Here is a 24,421-nt window from a genome sequence, read left to right on the forward strand (position 1 = left end):
TTTTTTTTTTTTTTTTTTTTTTTTTCTCCTCAAACTCTTCCTCTCCAGTCTCTGTTAAAATTTGGGTTTGCTCATGCTTCAATTTTTCAAAGCATTGTAGCCTCTGCATTCCTGTCTTTCAAAAAGTTTTTTATAATCTGCATCTCTTGCAAGCATTGGAGTAACATAAATAGACAAAAAAATATCCTGATGGAACAGGATATTAGCGCATGAAGTGCTTCATTTTCCTGATATGTCTAATGTAAAACTGTGTATCGTCTAGCCAGAGGTAAACATTTGTGATCTTGGACTCTCCCATGAACTGTAAAAAAATAATGGTGCTTAAATTATTTTAAAAGCTTTGACTCAGAGTAGGGATCTAGAAAAGAAAAAGATACAGGAAACACCTGTAACAAAACCAGGTTCCCAGTGTTAAAAACCACTCAGGTGGTGATGGGTCAGCTTCTGGGACTTTCCCATCTGAAAAGCCAGCATTTTCACACATGCCGTTGTGACAGTGGAGGCTGGGTAAGATTCAGGACAGGGTGTGAAAGACGCAGTTGCTCCTCAGCCCACCAAAGTCAGAGCGACAGCACGACACCGCTTTGCTGCAGTGCTGACCCGGCCGCTCATGGCACAGCTCATTCATCCTCTCACTTTGTCATTTACATCCGTAATCGAATGTACCGTCTCAGGTGGAGCCCGCCGACCAGAGCAGGAAGGCAGCCTCAGCTGCCCTTGCCCCATTTTCAGCCGTGTCCCCCAGCACCTGCCCCAGAACGGCCTGAGCCCTCCCCGGCGGCTCCCCCGCCTGCCTGTGCAACTAGGGAAGGTGGGTGCAAGGCTGCTGAGGTCGCCTGAAGTTGCTGCTGCGTTCGTCAAAATACTAACATTTAATTAACTGCCATCTGATGTTCATGGTCAAGAGAAACTAATTGCCCGGGATTGCAAAATTTTCTTTTATGCTACAGCGCTGAAAATCAGTTTGCAGCCTTGTGAGCAAGTTGCCCTTGAAAGCAGTGAGGCTTCTGGGGACACCGGCTCTGAGGAACACCTGCTTGGACCTGGCAAACCTGCTCCGGCCCTGAGAAACTCCCACTACCAGGGCAATTCCTGGGAGCAGCAATAAGCCTATGCCATGCACATGTGCTGGGGGGCAGTGCTGGACTGCATCTCCATGCTCTGTGAGAGTTTGAACTGAGACAATAACATTTCTGTTGTGTTCAACACTGAAAGACTGATGCTAAGAGTACGGGGAAAATAAGTTTCCACATCAGAAACAAATTTACAAAGATAATCTGTGAAGTAAAACACAGGTTCTCAGATTAAAGTCTATGAAATGCCGGATTTTGGCAACAGATGGTCAGGACAGGGCAGGATGGACAGAAGGGACCATGCACAGGGTGGGCACTCTTCCTCAAAGTGGACAAGAACAAAAGTGGAAAACCCCTCCAATACAAAAATCTTGTTTTTAAAATGCTGAAAATATTCCATTCCATTCTGTGTCCTTACTGAGTATACAGCAGAGCCAGAAAGCAAGTAACTGTATTAAAGGGCAAAATATTAATTTTCATATGGATCCACGTATGTCCCAAGTAACCATGAGGTTAAAAGTACTTCTATAAACTGAAAACCCACTACAAATTTTAAGAAAAAATACGTGGAACCAGAGAAAGCTAGGCTGGAGGATGTTTTTCCTCAGAAAAATGAACACTTCATTTAAAAGAACACTTCCACTGTTATTATAAGAATTGCTGTTTGAAATAACAAGAAAAAAAAACAATCAAAAATATCCCATTTGCTAAAGGTAAAATTAGATTTGTTCTATCAAATCATCTGTGACAATAGAAGAGTGGAGGAGGAGGAAATGCCGCATTTGCTAAAAGCTTTATTTTAACTCCTGATCTATGGAGGAAAACAACCCAGAGCGGTGCAGGGAGGAGGGCTGGAGGAAGATGTTAGCCAGACAATAGCAGAGACTGTCAAAACCAGTCTTATGTAGAGCAGGAAAACGGAGTTCTGACAGCACAGTTTTTGTAAGTGCATATCCAAAATTAAAGGTCATAAATTGCCAACGTGGGCAGCAGTTCACAGCAGAACCCCAGCTATTATTTGCTTTTTTTTTCCTAAGGCTCCCACGTCAGCTTCTGCCCAAAGACTTCAGGGTGCAAGAATGAAATAGAGGAAAAAACCTAATGCCGAGGAAAGAAATTAATGACCCAGTTTCTCGGGGCAAAACATTATCAAAGCAGTCAAACTCAGCCAAATATGGGACAACACTGCGAGGTCCAACAGGTGGGTTCACATAAAAATAGTGTTAAAAAGAGGATGTTAAGCATTCTCCCACAACTGGAAACTAAAGGGTTAACCATATCTTCCTTTCAACCTAGGTTCAGAGCCACCTTTTAGGGAAAAAAAAAAAAAAAAAAGTATTTCCCACAATCAGAATGTTTACATTGTTCAAAAAGGCCCTGTTCTGTCCGGGGTCCAGACCTGTTCCTGCTGAGGAAGGTCTCCTCTGACACACTCTCACAAGTGTCATTCAGAAGCAGGCTCCTCAGGATAGCCCTTGCTCAAGAGGATGATGTGAAATAATTCTCCGGGGCTGGTCTGTTCCTGCATAGCTTACATGATCTTAATTTGGTCAGCTTTAACCTGTGCTCTGCCAGTCCCTGAACCAGACTAAACTTGCATGGTTTACAAGCTGGAGCACCCCGGCAAAGGTTTGGGATGGGATGGGATGGAGGAGGTGACTTTCATTTATTTCTTTATTTAAATGCCTGTGCAACTCAAATGGGGTGGAAAATCTGGAAAATCAAACAGAAACAGAGTAAGATTTTGATGTCTTTCCTTAAAAACTAAGGTATGAAAAGCACTGAAGTAAAACAACGATAACAGACTGCTCAGTCTCACTTTCTGTTCATTGTTGTTGATTAGTGCAATGTTGCTCTATTCAGATTTACAAAAGCACAATGATGTTCACGTTGAAAAAAAACCCCAAACTACAAAATCCAACCCCAAAACCTAGTATCCCCCATCTCAGCTATCTTCACTGGAATTAGAGTTTGCATAAAAGATTAATTTTGTAATAATTCCATTTTAAACTTTTTAACTGTTTAAAAATTTAGAAGTCTTAGAATTTCCTCATAGTGTTAAATCATCCTATTTAGATATAAACAGGCTTTCACACAATTACATTTGCTCCAAAACCTAATAATGACAAGTTGGCTTTATTATTTTTTTAAAACCATTTCCTTGTATAAGCTTTGCTAACTTAAGTCCTCCAGAGTCATAGTATGGTGCATGCAAAATCTTGACTGTAGAACAAAAAGCTCCAAGAAACTGTGGGATGGGGAAAAAAAAAAGCTGAGAAAAATAAATTCCTTTTAATTTTTTTTTTTTTTTTAATTGAATTTGGTTAGTCTGGTTGATTGAGGAGCCCTGCTGCTGGCAGAGGCAGGTAAGAAGCGTTTGAGAGTGCTGCATAACTGCACCGAGGAATGAGAGAGCAGCTCACAAATGCCAACAATGGAGTCAAAGGAAAATGTGTGAGGTGTTCTCTGCAAAACTGCCAAGCTGGACACAAACAAGAGAGTTGTGAGAAGATGGAGAACATTTCTGATCCCTTTTGGAGGGACTTCAAGGTTGTCACATGGCAACCTAAAAATCTGCCTTTGCTTGTTCAGGCCTTCATCAGCAAATATTTTCTTTAAGGTCAAACAATGAATCTTACAGAGCTATCTGCCTGTTGCTTTCCTTAAACTAACCTCTCTTAAAATGATAAACTGACTTCAATGCGAAGAGTTGAAGTACCTTCTCAGACAGCCTCTCCTGCTCTTCTAGACCTCTTGACATCTCTCCTTTATTAATTCCTGCTCTCTTTCATTTACTTGCTCGGAGATCAAGCACCCTCCCATATCCTCTTCCAACTCGTCTCATGGATTTGCCTCCTCCTGTGCCTGGACAACCCAACCTGATGAGTGAAGCTGTCCGAGGCAACAAACTGCAGAACAGAACAGGCAATGCCAGCCCAAGAGAGACATTCCCGCTGCTTCCAGTTGCAGGAATGGTGTCCCTGCGCTTGGGCTGGGAGAGCAGCCATGAGGAAGGAGGGAAGCAGCACGGGACAGTCCTCTACCCATTTGGTGGTGGGTCTTCTGCAAGCTGCTGAGCACCTCTGGGCCAGTCTGGGCTGCACTCCTCCCTTCAGCTCCCTCCACTCCTCCCTAACTTTAAGATAGGTCTTTGAAAGAGAAATGTGGCTGGGTAAATTTTGTTGTTGTTGTTGTTCTTGCAGGAGAACGAATCAAGATGCTTTAAAATCATGATTTAACAGCTGCTGCCTGATTGTGGTCCTAAGTCTGCCCAAAGGGACTGGAGCACAGAAACAGGATAGAAAAAGGGCAATTTTTTCCTTGGACGCTTACAAATATCGCCTCATTCTCATAGCTTTCTGTGGCTGACATAATCTCTGTAGTGCACCACAAAGCTCAGAGCAGTGAGGATCTCCAAAAGCCTCACTCTCAGGGGATGCCGAGAGGCCTTGTGAGTTTAGGCAAAAGCACGTAACTTCAAGATGGAGCCTGCCAAGTTTATAAACAGTGTGATTGCCTGCAATGGTTCTGATTTTGGAGGCTCAGGAGGCCACTGCCAGCCCTGTATTTCTCATTAAATGCAAAGCAGAAACCCTTGTTCTACCTTCTTTTTATAGCTGTATGAGCAGTCAGACCTCTGGAACCTTCTGCAACATGCACGGTGAATCTTGGGTCTTCCTCCCAAGCCCCTTCAGCCAGGAATAAACTCTGATCTCTGCAGAACGCGTCAGTTCATTGAGATGTCCAGTCCCCCCAGGAGCAGCAGCAGTGCCACTGCAGGGCCATGACTGCTCTGTGCCCAGCACTGGTATCTCTGCCCACAAAAACCCTGCACACTGTAGGGCTGTACAGTACTACAGGTTATGACATAAAAGAGGACTCTTTGGAACTACTCTGGACAGGATGACCTCTGTGACTTTCTGCTGATGTCTGTCTCTGAGGCAGTTGTAAAAGATAAAAATATGGAACAGTGCTGTTATGCCCCATTAAACTGGTCCCAAAATTTTCATCTGCCCACAAGCTAGGTAAACCTGCACAACAAAACCCACAGGCTGATGGGTCACCTCGGGCTTCAGCTGCATATTCTGTCCAGCGTCACTACCAGACTGAATGCCACTGATGTTTCAAGGTTGTATCATCTGAAGTTAACAAAACAAACTGGAATAATCCTCTTCCAGGATGCCCAGTATGTGCTGTTTGCTAGTCAACACCATGTTTGAATGAAAGGTTGATTCCTTCAGACTTAAACTTTTCCTTGTCTGAGCAGCTGACTCTCCAGTAAGAGTTGAATGTGGACAGTACCATACTGCACCAAACTGTGTAGCAAGCAAGAAGTGGGGGGTTTGTAGGCAAACTTTTTTTTTCAAAGCACCCTTCTGCAACAAAAGAAATGCAGAAGTTTGTAGAGGAAACAGGCTTGAAAACCTGATTTCAGGACCCACGAGTGTGCTTTCAAATCTGAATTCAAGTTGACTATGATCAACTATGTATAGACTTTGGCACCTGGAGCACAGAAAAGAATAAATTTATTTCTAAAGCTTGCTCTGGTCCCCATTTGTGAGAAACCATGAAAGGAAAGGCATTACTCAGCACAACAGTTGCTCCCAAGGCAAATTCCAGCCCACAGAAATCAAAAGGAATTTAACATTTCCAGGCATCCAGAGCTAGCCCGCACACACGATACACCTGTGCATTCAGCATGGGGCTCTGTGAAGGTGAGGGACTGCACCTATGCTGCTACATGAGAGGGATGGACACAGCCTGGGCCCTTTGAACAAATGGCCCTGGCTGACTCACACCCACAGGTGTCCATACCTGCCCTGAGCAAATACAGCTTGCAGAGAGCTAGGCGGAGCAGTACCACACAGAGCTGGGAAAACGGCTAGCCTGCAGGTTCTTGCAGAGCGAGCCTGTGTTTGCTACCTGGGGAACTTATTTAGCAGGGGAAAACATCTCAAATGGAGCGCACTCTTTGGAGACTCCTGCTAAGCGGAAAATGCAATAGCATGACTGCTGTGGGTCCCCAGGAGCTGCCTGGCAAAAAAAGAGGTCTGCGGTTTGATTTCTGCAGTCAACTCCTGCATCCCTGCTGGTGCAGCGCAACAGAGTGGAGAACACAGGAGGTGTTTTTCCATGGCAGCAGCTGCCAGGAGGGTGCTGTTGGGAGAGCCACTCAGCAGATGGCTTCTCATATGATGTCCTGACATGTTAAGTGGGAGCTGAACTGGAAAACTTGAACCCGAGAATGCAGAGTAGGTGGAAAGGGTAGAGCTAGGTTCAAACACAGGTTAGGTCTCAGCTGGTAGCTGGCAACTGTCCTCTGGGCACTGAGGTGACAGCCAAGCAGGACTTGTGGCTAAGATGGGCTCAACCGGCCTGCTTCAGTGGTGGTGGGAGGCTGTCTTGGTAGTATTTGAAGTTACACTTCAGTTTTCACACAGTAATGTTATTAAAATAACTATTTTAACATAGCTAAATCCCTAGGAAATTTGCAGGCTGCCCAAATAGTTAAGGCATAGTTCATTGATGGCATATGTATACAACACTTCTTTGCAGCTTTTAATGGGAGGACAGAAGACAGATGTAATTAAACAAGATCTAGTCTGTCCTGCTAGATGATATTTTAACAGATCAGCAACTCAAGGAGTTACCTCTTATTTAATAGTACCAGTGTGTGGTAACTGCAGTATCATTCAGTATTATGAAATTGCTTCTGTGGAGGTACACAGTGAACAACACGGCTTCTCAGCTGTGCATGAAAATCATGCCGCATTCCTACAACATTACAGCACTACACAAGTAGAGGCCTGATAACAAGTATAAAATGGGAGAGAAGTGAGTGGAGAGTAGCCCTGCGTCAAGGGATCTTGGAGTGCTGGTTGGCAGGAGGCTCAGTATGAGCCAGCAGCGTGCCCTGGCAGCCAAGAGGGCAAACTGCATCCTGGGGTGCATCAAACGCGGCATAACCAGCTGGACAAAGGAGGTGATTATCCCACTGTATTCAGTGTTGGTGTAGCCTCAGTTGGAATACTGTACGGTGTTCTGGGCCCCACCATTTAAGGAGGATGTAAAGGTCCTTGAATGTGTCCAAAGGAGGGCAATAAAGCTGGTGGAAAGGCTGGAATGCACGTCCTGTGAAGAGCAGCTAAGGACTTTGACTTGTCTAGTTCAGAGAAAAGGAGGCTGTGGCGATCTCATTGCTCTCTACAGCTTCCCCAGGAGGGGAAGTGGGGAAGGAGATGTTGGTTTCTTCTCCCTGGTATCCCAGTGACAGGATGCGGGGGAATGGTTCAAAGCTGCACTAGGGGAGGTTTAGACTGGACATTGGGAAGTATTTCTTTACCAAGAGGGTGGTCAAACACTGGAACAGGCTTCCTAGAGAGGTGGTTGATGCCCCAAGCCTGTTGGCGCTTAAGAGACATTTGCACAATGCCCTTAATAACATGCTTTAACTTGGTCAGCACTGAAATGATCAGGCAGTTCAGCTAGATGAACACTTCAGCTCCTTTACAGCTACAATATTCCATTCCATTCCATCCTATCCTACCCTATCTCAAGGAGCAAGGCAGAAGCTCCTGTACAGAGCAGCACCAGAGACACCAGCAGCAGCTCCCAGCCCTGTGCCAGGCTGGTTCCCTCCCCACTTTGCACAGATCTGTGCTGAAAGCACAGCAGGGCCCCGACTGGCCTGCAGTCCCCTGGCCACCCCCTCCCTCCCTCTGCTGCAAAATCAGCTTCAAAGTATGGGAGCACTTTTCTGTCTCTCTTAAATGCAGTACTTACAGTTTGCCTACTGCTTTGCAAGCTGCCAGCTGCTTTCAAGACTCTATTCATCATGGAGGAAGCCTCAAAAATAAAGATGCGGAAAGGAGCAGACTGCTGAGAGGCCAGTCCTGGCCTACAGGGCCCCTGTCAGCAGGGAATCGGCCAGGTGGGGGGTTGCAGGTGAGAGCTGGGGCTTGGCACTGGGCTTCCCTGCCCATACACACCCGGTTGGGGCAATGCAGAGATGCGAGTGCTTCAAGGCCACAGTGCTGGTTTCCTCGGGGTAGGGCAGGACTCCTCATTTATTTTTGATTAGTTGCAATGACCCTGAGAGGGATTAAACATGAGGGAGGCAGGTGCATCCCCAGACATGGCAGAGAAGAGGGGGAGGACCCCTTCTCACCTGGACCCGCTTTGCCCTGGGAGTTGTAGCAAGGATGTCAGCAAAACCCTTCCCCACCTCACACCCGCCTATTAGCACAGCACTTTTTTGTAGTTTCTGACAAATACCCCCCCTTTTAACCTCTGCTCTCTGAAAGAAAGCCTCAAGTGCAGCTGAAAGTCCTCTCTCTGGCATTTGCAGCCTTGATAATGGCCTTTTAAAAACATGTGTAGTGGTGGGGAATCACGGGAAGAGAACCAGTCAATGATAAGCTGAAACATGTATTTTCACCCCCACGAGAGCCCTATTTCACATATCCGAGACCGATTTTCCCCACAGCAGTCGCTTATGCCAGTCACTGCTGGCTGCGTGCAGGTCTCCAGCCAAGTGCAAGGGAAGGGTTCTGCTCGGGGGGGCTCTGTCTCCACCACCTTCTGAGGCTCCTCCAAACTCCATTTTAAAGGGCAGGAATTTAAGCTGTCCATGCTTAAGCTGTAGCTTTCTGCATCCGTGCTGCTCTGCACAGCCTCCAACCAACACAAGCACAATCCCTCCTTACTCAGCATCTCTTATCTTTTGGAGCAGCAGCCGGACATTTCCTGTAAAACTTATCACACAGAGTCATTTTCCCAAAGAAGTTAATTACCGCGGTGGAAGAACGTGAGGGGCTGCGAGTACGCAGGGAGAGCGTCATGCAGGAAAGGGGCAGCACAGCACTACTTCCCAGGCTTGCGATGCTCCTGGAGGCAAAATTAAGTCTTAAAAACATTGCCAAAAAATTATGATCTACCCACTGAAAGCCAAACCACCACTGGCTGTTGGAGCGTCTCAGGAAAAGTCTAGCATATTTGAAGTCAATGTATTTAATTTAAGCACGAAACTCAATTATATTGCTGTTATGGGATTACACAGTGGTTGCAGCTTTTTAACTACAGTCTAGATGCTATGTATGCTTAATACATTTCAATTAAACATTAATTTACTGAAACGTATTCTTACCTTAAAAACATTTGAAATTCTGTGGTACGTGGAAAATTTGGGCCAGGGGAACAATAGCCACTTGAGCTAAGATAACTAGTATATCAGAAGTTCTGAAGTGACACCTTTGACATTTTAATCATAAATGTGATTAAAATGACCCAAATATTCTCCTAGTAGTCTATCTGCTATTTTTCATACAGAAGATTTTGCTTTAAAATGCCTGCTAACTAAAGTAAGTTTGAACTAATAGATGAAACTGAGCACATGCTTAGTAAGTAGAGACATACTGCATCTCCTGAAAGAAAAACAGCTTCTAGTTTTATGGAGCTTTGTTTTGTCTCAGGTACTTATTATCAGAACTTGTTTCCTACAATCTTTGTAAATGCAGTTAAAACATTTGCAGTCTCAAAAGCAACCTGCAGGACACTCAAACGTGAAAGGATAGGAAGTCATTTAAACCTAATTTGAAGCAACCCCCCCCCCTCAAAACTCACCTTGATTCAACTCCTTGGCTGAGTCTTCACAGGGCTTAGAAAAGCCTCTCCCCTCTTTTCTATGTTAAGAAAACCTTTAACATGATCAATGTTAACATGGTTATTTGTCATCCGGAAAGCCCCAAAGTCTATTGCTGTCATCAGGGATGGCTTTTTGGATAGTTAAAATATTGTGTTCCCATTTGATGCTGGCTAACATTGCTATGCCAGATCTGTGGATCAGTTCAGACCTGCTATTTTTCTCTGTATAATTCCATTTCTCACACACTTGTCCCACAATAATAAGGGAAATAAATGGACAACCAAATCTCCTGTAAGAATGAAAATCTATAAATAGTCCCAGTGCAGCAGGTAGATATAACATCTGGCTACCAGAAAACTAGACTGAACACATAAAAAACTAAACTTAAAACTGCACTTGTAAATACACACAGTCTTTTCTTTGAAAAGAACAAGTGTCACTGGTCAGTGTGAAATGCTTTCTTTTACTAGTAGTTTTCCTAAAAATGTATTTATTTAGGAGAAAGGCTTAAAATGCAGTGTATGTTGAAAAGTGGTGTGTATAATATAAAATAAAACTCAGTCTTTCCATAATCTCAGATTGGGAATGTCAATTCATAACTACCTGTCACTAGTCTATGTATTTTGTTTTCTCTGCCCAGTGGGGAGAACTCCCCCTGCTTTTACTTTCAAGTGCTGAATCTCTCGAGGGGCGGGGAGGGCACCTTTGACCACCAGCACACTTACCTGCCCCTTAGGACAAAGAACAGCAGATACTTCTCCAGGTATCAGAAAGCTGCTTTTAGGCGTGGGAATGCTCAGACCTTGAATCCAGATGAGTAGCCAGGATAATAGCCAGACTTTTTCAGGCATACTTGTTATCACCTCTCAATTTTAAAACATCGGTTTAGTTGGGGATAGAAATGCAAAATCTTTCCAATTGAGCAGCAGCACCAACCATTTAAAGATTGCCAGGGTTTTCACTCCAGTGGATGAGTTTTGTATTTCAGAAGCAGAAACTGTATAACCATCTGTTAAGACAGACACAGGTGACAGAAGTACTGATACAGTAACAATACCAAAGACACAGGTTCAAGGCTGAAAGCTGAAGTGGACACCAACCAAAAAGATTATTTCAAACCTCTTGCCATTAGAAGTAGACTTATTCATTCACAGGGAAAGAAGCATTGCGACAGTTGTGGCAACACACAGCCTTAAAGCCAGCAAGACAGGCTAGAATACATCCAGCAAAAGATTTTTAAAATTAGTTTAAAACATCCTTCAGTTGAGCAGCGAGCTGACAAAGCTTGGCAAAGGGAGTGAGGCAGCACCACAGAAAGCTACTCTCGCAGGAAGACAAGAAAAAATATTTGAGAATACTGATCCATGAGGACAAATGGTTAAATGACAGAGTAATTCCTAAGGATGGAAGTTTTATTCAATTACAGAAGCCTTCAGTCATCAGTGACAAAGTTATCTACATACATCCAATTCAGAAAGTTGAATGTCAGGTTGTTTCTTTTTTGGATCAGCCTCTCCAATTTCATGGTATACAGCTCAAGCTTTTACTTTACCTGCCTTTACAGTAGACAAGTAAGAGTCTATTATTACAGAGGTGCCTGCAACTACAAACTCTGTGTCAGATGAAAAAAGGTGCTTTCTTCCACCTAACTTTGCTTTTGGGACAGAACAGATGTAGTTCCTTATGACCGTAAGAAATGAAGCATCATTCTAAGTAATTACTGATTATTTATATAATCAGGAAAATGTACAAACGCCGTCTTCCTATGACTTGGAACAAATCAAACCAACCCACAGAGTAAATAAATACAAAAACCCACCACACCCCAAACCTTGTGGTTTGTTGGTTGTTTTTTTTTTTTTAAAGTTAGCAACACATGTGTGTGTGTGGAAACAAGATCACATACGGAGACAGCCAAGTAAGTGTGAATACAAAAGAAATGGCCAGAGGCTACAGTGGAGAGGAATAAAGTTTAAGATTATACAACATCCAGTTTAAGATTTTTTAATCCAGTTTATTAAATATTGCTTTGTGGGGACATGTTTACAACAAGCCCAAATAAATTGTTTAAGGATTCAAAGCAGTCATATTAAAATACAGCTTCAATATAAAGTTTGTCACAGTTTTACAGTATTCAAAAATGACAGACCTGCCTTAAAAAAAGACTATTACACCAAAACATAAGAAAAACAGAAAAACAAACAAGTTTGGCATTTTCATAATCTTTATAGTATAAAACAGAATATTAAATCTATTACCAGCAAGCTGATACTTCAATCTATTACCTAGTCTGAAGTGTCTCCCATTAAAACACACTATACAACAGCACTATACAAAAGTCGTGGTGATACTCATTTGATGAAAGTGCATCCCTGAAAAGTTTGCCAGTTTATTATAGTTAGCTCTTAAAAAAAAAAAGGTAAATTAAAACGTCCTCTTTTAACTGAAGGCTTTTTTTTTTTTTTTTTTTTTTTTTTTTTTCCCACCAGGGGGCAGCGTAAGATTAACCATCAAATCACGAACGGCTGCAAATATTGTGCATTCACCTGGAACAGGGAAAAGAGACAGGTTAGCATCGCTCCACAGACAGGCCTTCACTCTAACAAGCTCCCGAGGCAGCGCCCTACGCCGACTCCGACCCCGCCGGCACAGCCACTAGCCTGTACCCTGTGCGGGCAGGGGGTGACGGTACACGGTGACTGCGACTTGCCAATCCCAGCGACCTCCAGGGATGTCAGGATTTGGCATAATTATAAGTGAAGTAGCTCCGGCTTTCCCAGCAACACCGCTCTTGCTTGTTGGTCGTGAAATTGCAAGAAGCTCTTAACTTTTAATCGCTTTTGAACGTCTCACTGAATTGATACTAGAATTTATCTTACATGGCACCACAATCTGAATTTTTCTGTATGTTATTAAAAGCATGACATCTTATACAGAAAAAACCCCACTTTTTCAGCTTCTATTTGTATTGGTTAAGAGCAGAAACTAAACATTTCAAGACTCAAGTCTGAAACAGCTGGAAGATGTTTTCTAGTCTAAGCCTAGTTTTGGAAACATTTGCAGTTCCAAGACTGGGCAAAAGTCACAACCAAATTGCTCTGGCTCTACCCTAGACATCTAAACTGCAAAATAAAACACAGAGCAAACGGACTTTTGTTTCAAACAGCTGAGATCTAACACAGAGAGGGAAAATCAGCCACAGCTGTCTCAAGTTTTGAATACCAGCATTTTTTGGACAATCCTCCCCCCTCCTTTCTGAAATAGATTAAAAAAGTTAAAACCAATAGAATAAAAGGGTTGAATGAGAACAACAAAAGGTGAAGTACTAGGCAGCTGTGACTTTCATCTACTGTTTCCTGGTATGAGAATACAATTAATAGCCACTATTGTACCCTGGTCACTGTGGGATGAACTTTTCCTGCATATTTCAAAAAACATCAGTTGGAAGACATTGAACTCTGTTGCTGAAGGAGCAACAGTATGAGTAAAGAGATAAGAGCAGAGCCTGTTGGGATGCATTAATCCTAACTGCCCAACTAGGGATTCCCAACATTATTTTGGGCAAGTCATTATTATATCAAAGCTACAAAACTGGGCTAAATACCATCCACTGCATCACTGAAAATCAGACACTGAAAAATGCTTAGCTGTGAAGTGCTTTAAGAAATATCGCAAATCCCTTGAGCTCCTCTCTAAGGGTCACCTCCAGCATCTGTAGGGACCTTCATTTCCTTACCAGACTGATGTCCACTACATAACATAGGTTGTAGACTTACAGCTCAAGTTTAACACTATTATTCCAGGGCACTGATTCCATCTCAGTTCGTATGATTACTTCCCCAAAATAAAATATTTTTTCCCCATGAAGGCATAGGTAAAGTGATCTCAGAGACAGTGTACTCACAATGAGTCAACACTTTACTGTTAAACACAGCAGAATGTGTTTGCCCACAGATCTGAAAAGAAAACTCTTCCAAAAAAACTTACTTTTCAGGCACTACCATTTTATTAAGAGGAAAATTAAGCTGAATACAAAATACTTTCTCACAAAGAGAGAAAGGTAAAAAAGATACAGCCAAAATGAGGCAACACTGATTATGGGTTACAATAAAAGTGCCAGTAATATCATACGTGCATGATGGGAAGCCCTGGTCCTTTCTGACTGAAACAATGAAAAATTCACTTAACCAAGCAAATTGCAATTAGTGCAGCAGAAGAGCTAACACAGGTAGGAAAATCCCGGGTACAGCACAGTAGTATCAGAAGAGAAAGGATATGCATCTGGGATCTCCCATGTACTGCTGTTTTAAAAGAAGTCTCCCCACTATCTACATTAATCTGTTGGCTTTCCTAACTATCACTTTTCAATGGCAAAGAAAAGAAGGTATCTTATTCTCTTTTATCAGATATAATAATGTAAGTTTTGACAGTGAGAACACAGGAAACTGCATTTCAAGTGTCTTCAGGAAAGATCCTAATTTGGCTGGGTGGTGGTAATAAATAAATCAATCCATACAGACTCATTCTTTCTTTCAGAAGTCAGAGGAAAGACTACTAGAAATGTCTTCTGCTCAGCTAGCTACGTTCTTCTTTGCCTGAATGAGGTTCCGCTTGGGGCCACAAGCTCTTTTTATATGCATTTTTTCCCCTGGATATATTCTGCTCCCTGTACCGTATTCCTAAAGTACTTCAAAACCTGTGTGCCAAAAAAAAATTGTCTATCCTGATCTACCTAATGATCATAAGACAACATCTCACCTGGGATACTCCAGAGCATTTTTGACAATTACCCCCTAGGCTGAGGTATTTTGTGGAGGGTTTACCTTAAAACACAACTTAGTGCAATAATAAACAGCAAAACGATTATCTACCCTTCCCCACACTAGGGAAACTCAGGGGGGAAGCACCTTCCAGAAGAAACACCTGAAGTTTACGTAACGTATCTTGAAATAAATGGGCTATACAAACAACAGTTCTGTATCACATACAGAACTCTTACAGGTAACCCACACACACCCTCAAGGCTATTCTCTCTCCTGTTTACCTAAACTATTACTATATGTTAAACAGAAAATGTATGTTAATTTAAATCTCATCACAATTTTCAGAAATGTATGCATATCCACACCAATTTAAGATAAACATTGCTCATGTTCTAGCAATCAAAATAAACCATCAAGCATAGTTAAAATTACCGCATAACAACAAAATTAATAATTACACAGAAGTAGAATTCAACCTCTGGATTCACAACTTCAATCTATCCACTGGGTTATTGGAAAAAGACTTTGTTCTTCAGTATGTAACTACAGTAGAACTAAAGTTGTTGTTCTTACGAGCCATCTGTGTATTAGGAGCCCAAACCACTGCTTACAGATAACATGCTGCCCAAAGAACCTGCTACTGTTGTTCAATGATTCAGATATTAAAAAAAAAAAAACAAACCAACAAACAAAAGCATGACAAACAAGAGGGAAAGCAAAGCACAACGTTGCTCACAGTGCACTACCTACAGGCCGATGAACATTCAGAACAACCTATTTAGCTCAAACACTTCACAGCACGTTTGGTGGACTGAACTGTATGCACCTCTGTTAGCGTACACACTGACAAAGGAGTATACAATCACTCCAATTACTTTTTAATCATTCACAGCACATGGACAAGTTCTGATAAGTATTTTAACATCCCTTTATATTCTACTGTTAAGCTCAATAACTTCATAATTAACCATGAAAACTGACACTTGACCACAGCATATTTCTTGTGACTCATTCTGGGCCCATTTGTTAAAAAATATGACTCCTACTGAGCAGCAAGAGTTGGACCAACAAGAGGTGCATTCTATGACTTGGGCAGAACAGCAAAATCAAGCCTGAATCATCAGTGTAACCTTCTGCTGTGCTGGCAGTACTTGCTATTAAGTTATGTATTGCCTGTCACATCAGGAGTTTATAATCACTAAAGTAGTATAATAGAAACCAAGAAGAATTCAGACTTAAGAGAGGTTTAGTTTTACACTGGAGATTTGTCACAGATGTCTGGGTGAAGAGAATATATCTACTGGACATGTACAGTACCTGGTCGTGGTGAATTCAGTTCAGCAAACCTCTTTAGAATATTGCTAACCATCATTGGAGCAGCAACAGAAGAGTTCTGTTGCCTGGGAATGTCAGCCTGTTGCGTTGTACCCGAAGCCATATCATAAATAATTGGAACAATAATACTAACAGCTTCCTGTGGGACTGTTGTTTTCTGTGTTAGCTGGAGCTGCAGGAAAAAAAGTGTGTTAAATTGAATGACCATGTATTTCAGCACAACTTCTGATACAGTTAAACACTCTAGCCCTACAGACAGCATGCACTTCCACCCCCTCAGTTTTCACACATCAATTTTATAACAGAAGTTATCAACCAGGTGTGCACTATTTTCTTCTCAAAAGCACCCTACAGTGAGCATTGCCTCAGAGATGATACTAATATAGATTTGTTCTAAACATCTCATTCCTGTGATCCTTTCCCAGCACCACTGATGTGTGTATCACCTGATCTAGGTGGTTACTGCCTCAAAGAAGAGCCAAACACCCAGAAACTGAGCATTTGAAGATACCCACAGACCAGATGGAATTGAATTTTATATGTTGTCAACATCTCCTCAAGAACACCAAACAGAAAGAGTTGCTGTGCTTTTATAGGAGGGAGAATAGGAACACTAAATGAACTCATTACAACAAAGATGCATGCAGATCTAAGCTTCCAAACTGCAGAACATTTTTAGCTATTACAGTTGTCAGATATAGCATGCTTATGTTTTGCTACTAACCCGTGACAAACAGCCCACAAAATTTTAAAACAGATAGCTCTACTTACAAAAAACAACATTTTGGATTTCAGCACAACAGCAGGTGTTCCTGGAGGAGCAATTGGCGGTGCACTGGGAGGAATTGTTAAACAAAACTGCACATTCCATTTCAGCTGACTTGCCTGATCAGGGAACTGTTTAGAAAGAGCAGCACAGAGAAAGAAGAGCAAAGGCCTCACGTCAGTGACATACACAGCTATGAACTAGGAAAGTGTTAGAAAGTAGAATGCGCCTCTCTAGCTAAACTTGCAGATGTTGCCAGGTTTAGCATAGGTCAGTATAACTCTGAAAGAACTGACCACACTGTAAACAAGAATACAATCAGAAAGATCGCAGCCAGCCTATGCATGTGCCTATTGAGCAGTAATGTGCTTGCAGTTTCTCAAAATCATCAGTTTAAAGGAGAAATTTTGGGAGTTTCCAGGGGAACCAGAAGTAAGACAAGAGCTTCTTTATTAACACTAAATAACATATATAGAGAGTAATTTATGAGTTTATAGATAAAGATACAGCACCTTTTATAAAAACATAATAACCAAAGTTGGGTGAACTAAACAGATCTTACCAGCTCAAGTTTCATGATGTGTACGCAGTCCCTGAGGATATGCGTTGGAGCCCCTAGTAATTTTGTGAAGGCTATTAGGGTGTTTGCTTTAAAGGGTGGTCCTGCAACCTAAAGGAAGACACTATTTAGTACTGCCTATTTAGATAATAGCTGTATCTTTTAATATAGTAACCAGATTGCACAACTGTTAATTTTATATTTTGCAGCCCTTACACATGCCAACAAAAGTCACCAGTACCACTGAAAATACCACCAGAAATTAAAAACAATGCACAAAAATCTAAACATTAATGATTTGAGTACATACCCTCGTTTCAAAGAATTTCTCCAGAACTTGTAACTCCTCTGATTTCCACTGTCCTGTATTCTCAGGCGTTACTTTCAGTTGCAAAGTCTGGTTGGTTTTGGGATTGAGAGCAACCCTGCACTTCAGTGCCTCCGTCTTAAACATAATGACACCTGGTTCATTGGAGTTTATTAACTGTAGCTGCATAAGAAGAAGCATTACATTCAATCAGTCACTTGTTAAATAGCATGAACACACACACACATTCACTACCAAGACTGTAGTGATCAATCTGCCCTCTTTCCAGAAAGAAACACAATATTTGTATACAGGTAAAACTGACTTGAGAATGAAGTTTATGCAAGATCTGGCTTCTTTCTCTGTCACTGAATCAATGCCAAAGAAGTGAAGAGGCAAACACTGTCTGTCCCAAACCCTAAACATTCATGACTAAGTAGTTCAGTTATTGTCAATTAGTAACTAATTTATTGGGCACTCCTGCCCAGAAGTGGCATCCATAGCAACGCTAAAGCTGTTCTAATTAACTCCCAGCAGACGTGCTCAACTCACAGAAGCCATGGCATCTGAAAGTCTGTCCACAGCCTTGCTATCATATCAGTTATCAAATGTCACAATTTGATTTCACAAACTTCATCAAACAGCTTTCCACTCCTAACTTGTGGAAAAGCAGAACTAAATGTTTTTTCTAAATTCTGGCACTTTAGATGGCAAGATTCACAAGTATAGCACAAGTCCAACTGAAAATACTTATTATATCTGAAGCATTTCGGTTTGTGTCTGATTTGAAAGACATGGAGTACAGAAGCATGGACTAGAACTGTTGTGAAGTCATATTCGCAAGTCAATATTAAACAACCAAAACCATACCGTTTCTTGTTGTATGATCCTCTGAAGATGCCTCCTCATAATAACTGATCCAAGGAATCGCTCAAGGGGGGAGCAAAGATAGCTGCCAGCTAGCCCTGGCACAAGCCCAGGGGTCGGAGAGGGCAACAGCAGAATATTCAAGGCACTGTGGGTGAGGATTGTAGGTATGGATGCAGCCCAAGAGCGCTGAGGTAGTTTACGAGGTGGAGGCATGCTAGTTGGCATTGCTTGGGAACCTATTGATACGGGAAAAGTACATGCAGTAAGGAAGGATTTAAGCTGAAACAAGATACATGTTTGCTTTATCTGTTGTCACTACACAATGAGTTCTCTGGGCCAAAGCTTAGTCCTTCTTACTTAAGAATTTGGCTGTCTAGTGATACACAACAGATAGACAAGTCAAAGAATTAGTTTTAACCCTCCACCCATGCGAAGAGTCTCAGTAACATTAAAATCCTACTCCCTTTTCCTTTTTCTGCAGCATGCCAGCAGATAGCAGGTTTGTACAACAAACTCAATGAAATGTAAAAAGATGGCTAAATCAGTCGTGCAAGAGCAGCATTACAACTCTATGATGTGAAAAGTTAGTATCTGAGTAGGCAAATATGCCTATCATTGCTTTCATTCCAAAGAATTTTCTCTCAGTCACGGAGCTCAATAGTTTTAGACTAATTTCTGCAGCGCACCAAGAGGAATCAATGTTGGTGAAGTTTATGCTGTATGATTTAACTCGTTTACCAATTTGTTACAGAAGATTTGAACCTGGACAGAATTAAGGCTTCATTTCCTTCGATACTTTACTGCACAAGGGCAGTGGACTGTTAGGCTTACATACAAAACTACTAAGAACAACAGAACTAGAAATGTTAAACATGAGTGTTTCACAGTCATAACACTGATAAAGCAGCCTACTTGTTCCAGCTCGTGGGGAATGTGAGGCATCTGGGACAGGTGAATGAAGGGAGGGATTGGCTGGTGACATTCCAGGCATCCGTGCTGCTGGTGATGGACCAGAGACCTGGGGAGATCCTGGCCAATTTCCTGCACGCTGACTGGGTGACATCATGGTGTATGGTGAGCTTGGGTCTATGGTACCTACAGATGTTACAAGACCGTTATTATTTTTTTAAAAAGTCTGAGATTTTCTAATCTAGAGATCTGAAAAAGGCCTACCAAAATCTGTAAAGCATGAAAGCATCTGGCAAGCTTTTAGACTACATTTTACAACCATATAAAACACATAAGGAAGGGGAAAGCAAGATAAAGATTCAAGAGTTTTCTGCTGTATTTTTTAAAAAGTAAAATGAAATTGAATGTTAAGGCAAATTGGCACGTTCAACACGTAGCAGAGTCTAAACTAAAAAGAGCTCTTGCCTATAGACTTGGACTTCTATTGCTTCTTAGCAAATGAAAGCCTTAGCTAGACTGTTCCTTACCTATTCAGTATCTTGCAGTTATCTCCACAAAAGTATCTTTGGTTTTGGACTCCACTGATCAGAATAAGCTTCTTAAACAGTCTGTTGTATATCTATCTCACATTGTTCATCTTGACAGTTAAAATGGTGTGCTAAAATGATAATCTGAACTGCTCACTTACTGTGACCTATGGAATGGTTTCCAAAGCACTGTGATTACAATAAATAATTGTTTTGGCAGCTTTCAAAAAAAACTTAATAAAGGAAACAACCAAAAGGCATGTTGCTCACATATAGGTATGTCAAACCAGCAAGACTTTTGAGAATGTTTCCAAATTGCAAGTATTTGAATTCCTAGCCTGTTACAGTTATTTTTCCAGGAAATGTAAGCAGTGAAAATACATTAAGTAATCTAACAACAGATAATGGTCATTAAAAGCTGCAGCCATTGTTCTGCTACAAGACCACATGGAATTTCCCCACATTAGTAAGCTGGAAAGTGACTGATAGTCAATTTTTAAAACGTTAGGAACACCTCAACATGCCATGCAACTACTTTTGATTACTGTTAAGAGTTACACCCACATGTATGAAAACAGCTACTTGAGCCAATTACAGAACATGAATTTTTCTCAATTAACAAGTCTGCTCCAGAAGACTCAATTTCAGGAAGCAAATGTTCCATCCCTGTCATTACATATACACCTGCCAGTAAAGAACTCACCATGTGGGCTGGCAAAGTTAGCTGTTTGTCCCATTGTGATTCCGAGAGAGGAAGGTGAAGGAGTTGGACCAAAGGATGCTGGTGATGGTGCTCTTAAAGCTCCACTAGGTGAGCTTGCGGCATGCAAATTTCCTAATTAAAGACATCACATCACTCAACATACACATTTCACGCTTCCCTTATAACTGTTTCCTATCAACTACTACAGCTTTCCCCTTTTTAGGGAGACAACAAACAAGATCCATGAGAACTTGTTTTTGCACTCAAAGGCTTCATTTAGTACATTGCATGAGTGTTATATTTTCCAGATTGATTCACCACACAAAGGAAACTTTCCAAGATATTTGGCTTGAAGAATGGCATTTCCCCCGGCCAGCCCTTCCCCAAATTTAAATATTTTCAGCTGTTGTGCTATAACAACTGGGAGTGGAAAGCAGAGCTTTGGTGATGAAAAGCTTTTCTGAAGCAGATATTTAAAATTAATAGATTTTGACCTGAGCAAGTTCTAAGCCATAAGAATGAAACAGTCCCAAATATTACACAGCTAAAGATGACAGTTTCAAGAAATGGGTTTTTTTTAGCTTCAGAACGTACTTTCCAAAACATGCACGGCAGGACTTGACTTTACTATTTTTCCACAATATAAGGTACATTCTCTCGGCTAACTTGGAGCTAAACACAGCTCAAATAATAGAAAAAACATGCATGCACAAAGAGCTGAGTGTATACCTTCAGCACATGATTAGCATACAGACTCTCAGCCATCTTACCTGGTGACTGTGTGTGCATCATAGATGGAGATGGCGTCACTGTGTTGTGATAGGAGGTGGGTGGTGAAGTAAGAGGATATGCTCCCGATGCTCCTGCCTGTTTTGCAAATGGCTGAAATTGTCAACACAGGACAACAAAAAATTTTTATTATTTTGTACTAGAACTAAAGTTAAGTATGTGCAGGGGAGAGTTTGGTCCCCACCTATGAAATCTTACAGGTTCATCAACAGAGTAGTTTGATTCTCTGTTTCAGCTTGTGCAGTGCTCACTATTTTTTTCAGTGACTTTTTTGCAGTTTCCCCTCAAGATATTATACTTCTGCACCTCATTCCTTTTTATCTGCCACCTTGTAACAGCGAAGCCTCTGGACTGCCCCCTCCCATCTTTTATCTTAAACAGTCATTTAGCCTCCTTCAGTCCTTTGCTTTTAAGGCAATAAGTCTCATGTGACCTTCCAAAGCTACTGTTCATATGCTATGGGCTGTTTATACTGGAATGAGAAATGGCAAAATAAACTAATATGTTTTGCCCCAAGGGGAATTCCACAGCAGAGCAATTTTACAGTCTCCCTTTCCATTTTCTACTGCTAATTCTTTTAGGAGGCAAGTTCTTAGAAACCTACAGTTGTGGAAGACAATAAACATTTTTAATTTGCCTGGAGGGTACCTGTTGTTGTGGTTGCTGTGGTGGCTGCTGGGGTTGAAGCTGCGATATCAAAGAATCCATCATATCTCCTCCAATAGGAGAAGGTGGGTTATCATCTTCATTTACAGATCGTCTTCGTGCATCCTGATTGCTGTCAACAAACATGTTCAGGAATGTCTGTGGAAAAATCAGTTGTTAGCAATTTCCCCATTTAAATTTTATTACATAAATAAATAAGCACAGTATCTGCTGAGCTTTAATACTGTCTTTATCACACATAAGAAACAGGCAGATTTCTAGATTACAACATCAAGTCATAAAGAGAGTTTCTCAAGCGGTATTTAAACTTAATTCCCTTTTCTTTTAGAAAAGGGGTCTTTCATCACCACCAAACAAAAAAACCCTTGCTCATTAACACAAAATATCTCCAGTTAATTGACATAACCACACTTTTCTTTTTTCTTTCTTAATATTATGTAAAAGCCTACACCTGGAAGTAGCTGTTCCAGAACAACTCATCAGTACCCAGAACCTACTGAGTTGTATCACACAACTGCCCTGTTTGGCTAAGAACGCCCAGGTCACCTCCTCCATACCATTCTCTTGTATCCGGAGGAATCTGCCAACCCTCCTGAAGTACTTCTCTACCTTCCCAATTTCATTCTCTTGTATTTTCCACCGGTATCTACAGTCCCCTTCCTTTTCCCACTTCCCTTCTGCTTGGAATTTGTGAAAGAGGTAGATGTTTAGGATCAGCTAAATGCAGTATCAGAGAAACAGTGTTCAGTTCCAACTGTCAGAAGAAAAAATTAGCAAACTATCCTGTTTCACAATGGGTGCCACTTTCCAATAATACAGTATAACTAGTACTGGTACAAGCTGCTCTTGGCTAAGGTTTTTCTGTCAGTGTGCAGAGATTAATTTTTCAAGAAGAGTGAATGAGCACTGTATTCAGAAACAAAGCCACAGGCTCCTGCCACACACTGATGGAAACTATTTTATAAGAGAAGTTTCTGTCTAGAATCATCTGACATGGAGCATTTCCTCATGTGCACTGTCCTGCCACACAACATAGTTTGTGAGGAGCAGTTGTTGTTAATCCTGGAGAATACGTCTAGCCTAGCTTCAGCAAGTTTTAATAAAAGGATGCCTGAAGTAGCCTCTACGTTATTTTATTACACAGATAAGAAAAAAAACAACCCTGGACATATGATGCTAGTTTTCTGAAAGGAAATGTTTTAATTCAAACTAATTAACGAATCTACTGATAAATCAGGAAATTCCTTCTGTGCTCAGAATTTTGGAAGGATTGCAGCTCATCACAGAAGCTCTTTCCACACCTCAAGTTAGAAGCTCATTTATTTACGACGTTTTAGAAAACACAGGAACAGTCAGTCACCTTTAATCCAGGTGCAGGGTAAAAACCTTCAACTATTTTGCTGTTGTCAAAGAGACTGTACGCCCCATCACGTATTGCTACAACACCACGACTCCGGCAGTAGATGTCGATGCAGTACATATTCCTAAAAGCCAGCCTGATATGCGTGGGTGACTGTGGCAGAATTGAGAAACACTGATAGGCAGTGTTGGTGCGTTGAGTCAGACCCAGCATGGGCACAGTTGGAAGTTTGTTGATGGCATTTAATGGAGCCTGAGTGTCAAACAAAACCTAAGAGAGAACAAATATTGAGAGATCAGGCAGCCTACCTTTAAGTAAAGTTCAGGGAGAATGGGGCACAGAGGGGATAAAATCTCTCCCAAGCCACCTTCTGCCAATGAGATCCATAAACAATCATAACACATATAAGTAATTTTGAAAAGGCAGATTAATCAGAATTTGGCTCTTATTATCTTGCGCTTTTCTTGAGAGTAGTTTTTAAAACATTACCTGTAACAACTGCACCACATTTGGTGTTTTATTAAACATCTCCTGGAGCTGGTGCAGAATTGTGTTGTGACAGTTACTGCAACCTGAGTTTGGGCCGACAGTTCCCAGTGAAATGTGGAACTTCTGGAGTATGGAGTTCCACTGAATGCTGATCTGCAATCAAGAGCATAAAATGGCCTTGAAACTAGAACAACTACAAGGTTATAACAAGAAAACTGGTCTGCTTTATTTTTTTTCCCATTTCTCAACAAAGCTCAACAGATTCCTAACTCACCTTCCTCAAAAGTTGCTAAGGTTGTGGGGGGAAAAAAAAAAAAGAGCTGTTAGCTTTAACATCCATTCAGCTAGCTGGATTGTGGGCAACCACAAAAATGAGGAATTATTTTTATTAAGTCAACCAAAAAGAAAAAAAAGCATTTTCTGACAAAGGTGAAATTAATCTAGAGAGAGAACTGATTGATGAATTGCTGGAAGTGGACTGGTTTTCTCAGTCATATCACACAAAAATAAGAATTGGACATACTAATATGTAAGGAAGTGACATGCAAAATCCACACTGCTACTCTTGCTACTTATTAACCGTCCCAATAAAATGCACATAGAAATACACTTGAAAATTCAGCTTAGAACAAGAATATAAAAACCTTCCAGGAAGCAAATT

General features: G+C 41.4%; 1 protein-coding gene across 1 annotated transcript in view; it reads right to left on the reverse strand.

Annotated features, from left to right (window-relative positions):
• Nucleotides 1–12,156: 12,156 nt before the first annotated feature.
• MED14 (mediator complex subunit 14) overlaps nt 12,157–24,421 on the reverse strand; it is a 37,129-nt gene continuing 24,864 nt past the window's right edge. Inside the window, exons 20-31 of the mRNA XM_026846368.1 lie at nt 23,761–23,913; nt 23,272–23,541; nt 21,894–22,049; nt 21,227–21,338; nt 20,457–20,588; nt 19,230–19,412; nt 18,318–18,553; nt 17,451–17,630; nt 17,144–17,251; nt 16,587–16,712; nt 15,798–15,987; nt 12,157–12,263 (exon numbers count right to left, since the gene is read on the reverse strand). Coding sequence (XP_026702169.1) covers nt 12,157–12,263; nt 15,798–15,987; nt 16,587–16,712; nt 17,144–17,251; nt 17,451–17,630; nt 18,318–18,553; nt 19,230–19,412; nt 20,457–20,588; nt 21,227–21,338; nt 21,894–22,049; nt 23,272–23,541; nt 23,761–23,913 — 1,953 coding nt within the window. The remainder of the gene's footprint in view (nt 12,264–15,797; nt 15,988–16,586; nt 16,713–17,143; nt 17,252–17,450; nt 17,631–18,317; nt 18,554–19,229; nt 19,413–20,456; nt 20,589–21,226; nt 21,339–21,893; nt 22,050–23,271; nt 23,542–23,760; nt 23,914–24,421) is intronic.

Source organism: Athene cunicularia, assembly GCF_003259725.1.
Source record: "Athene cunicularia isolate RWA chromosome 1 unlocalized genomic scaffold, athCun1 chr1_part1, whole genome shotgun sequence".
NCBI classification, from domain to species: domain Eukaryota; kingdom Metazoa; phylum Chordata; class Aves; order Strigiformes; family Strigidae; genus Athene; species Athene cunicularia.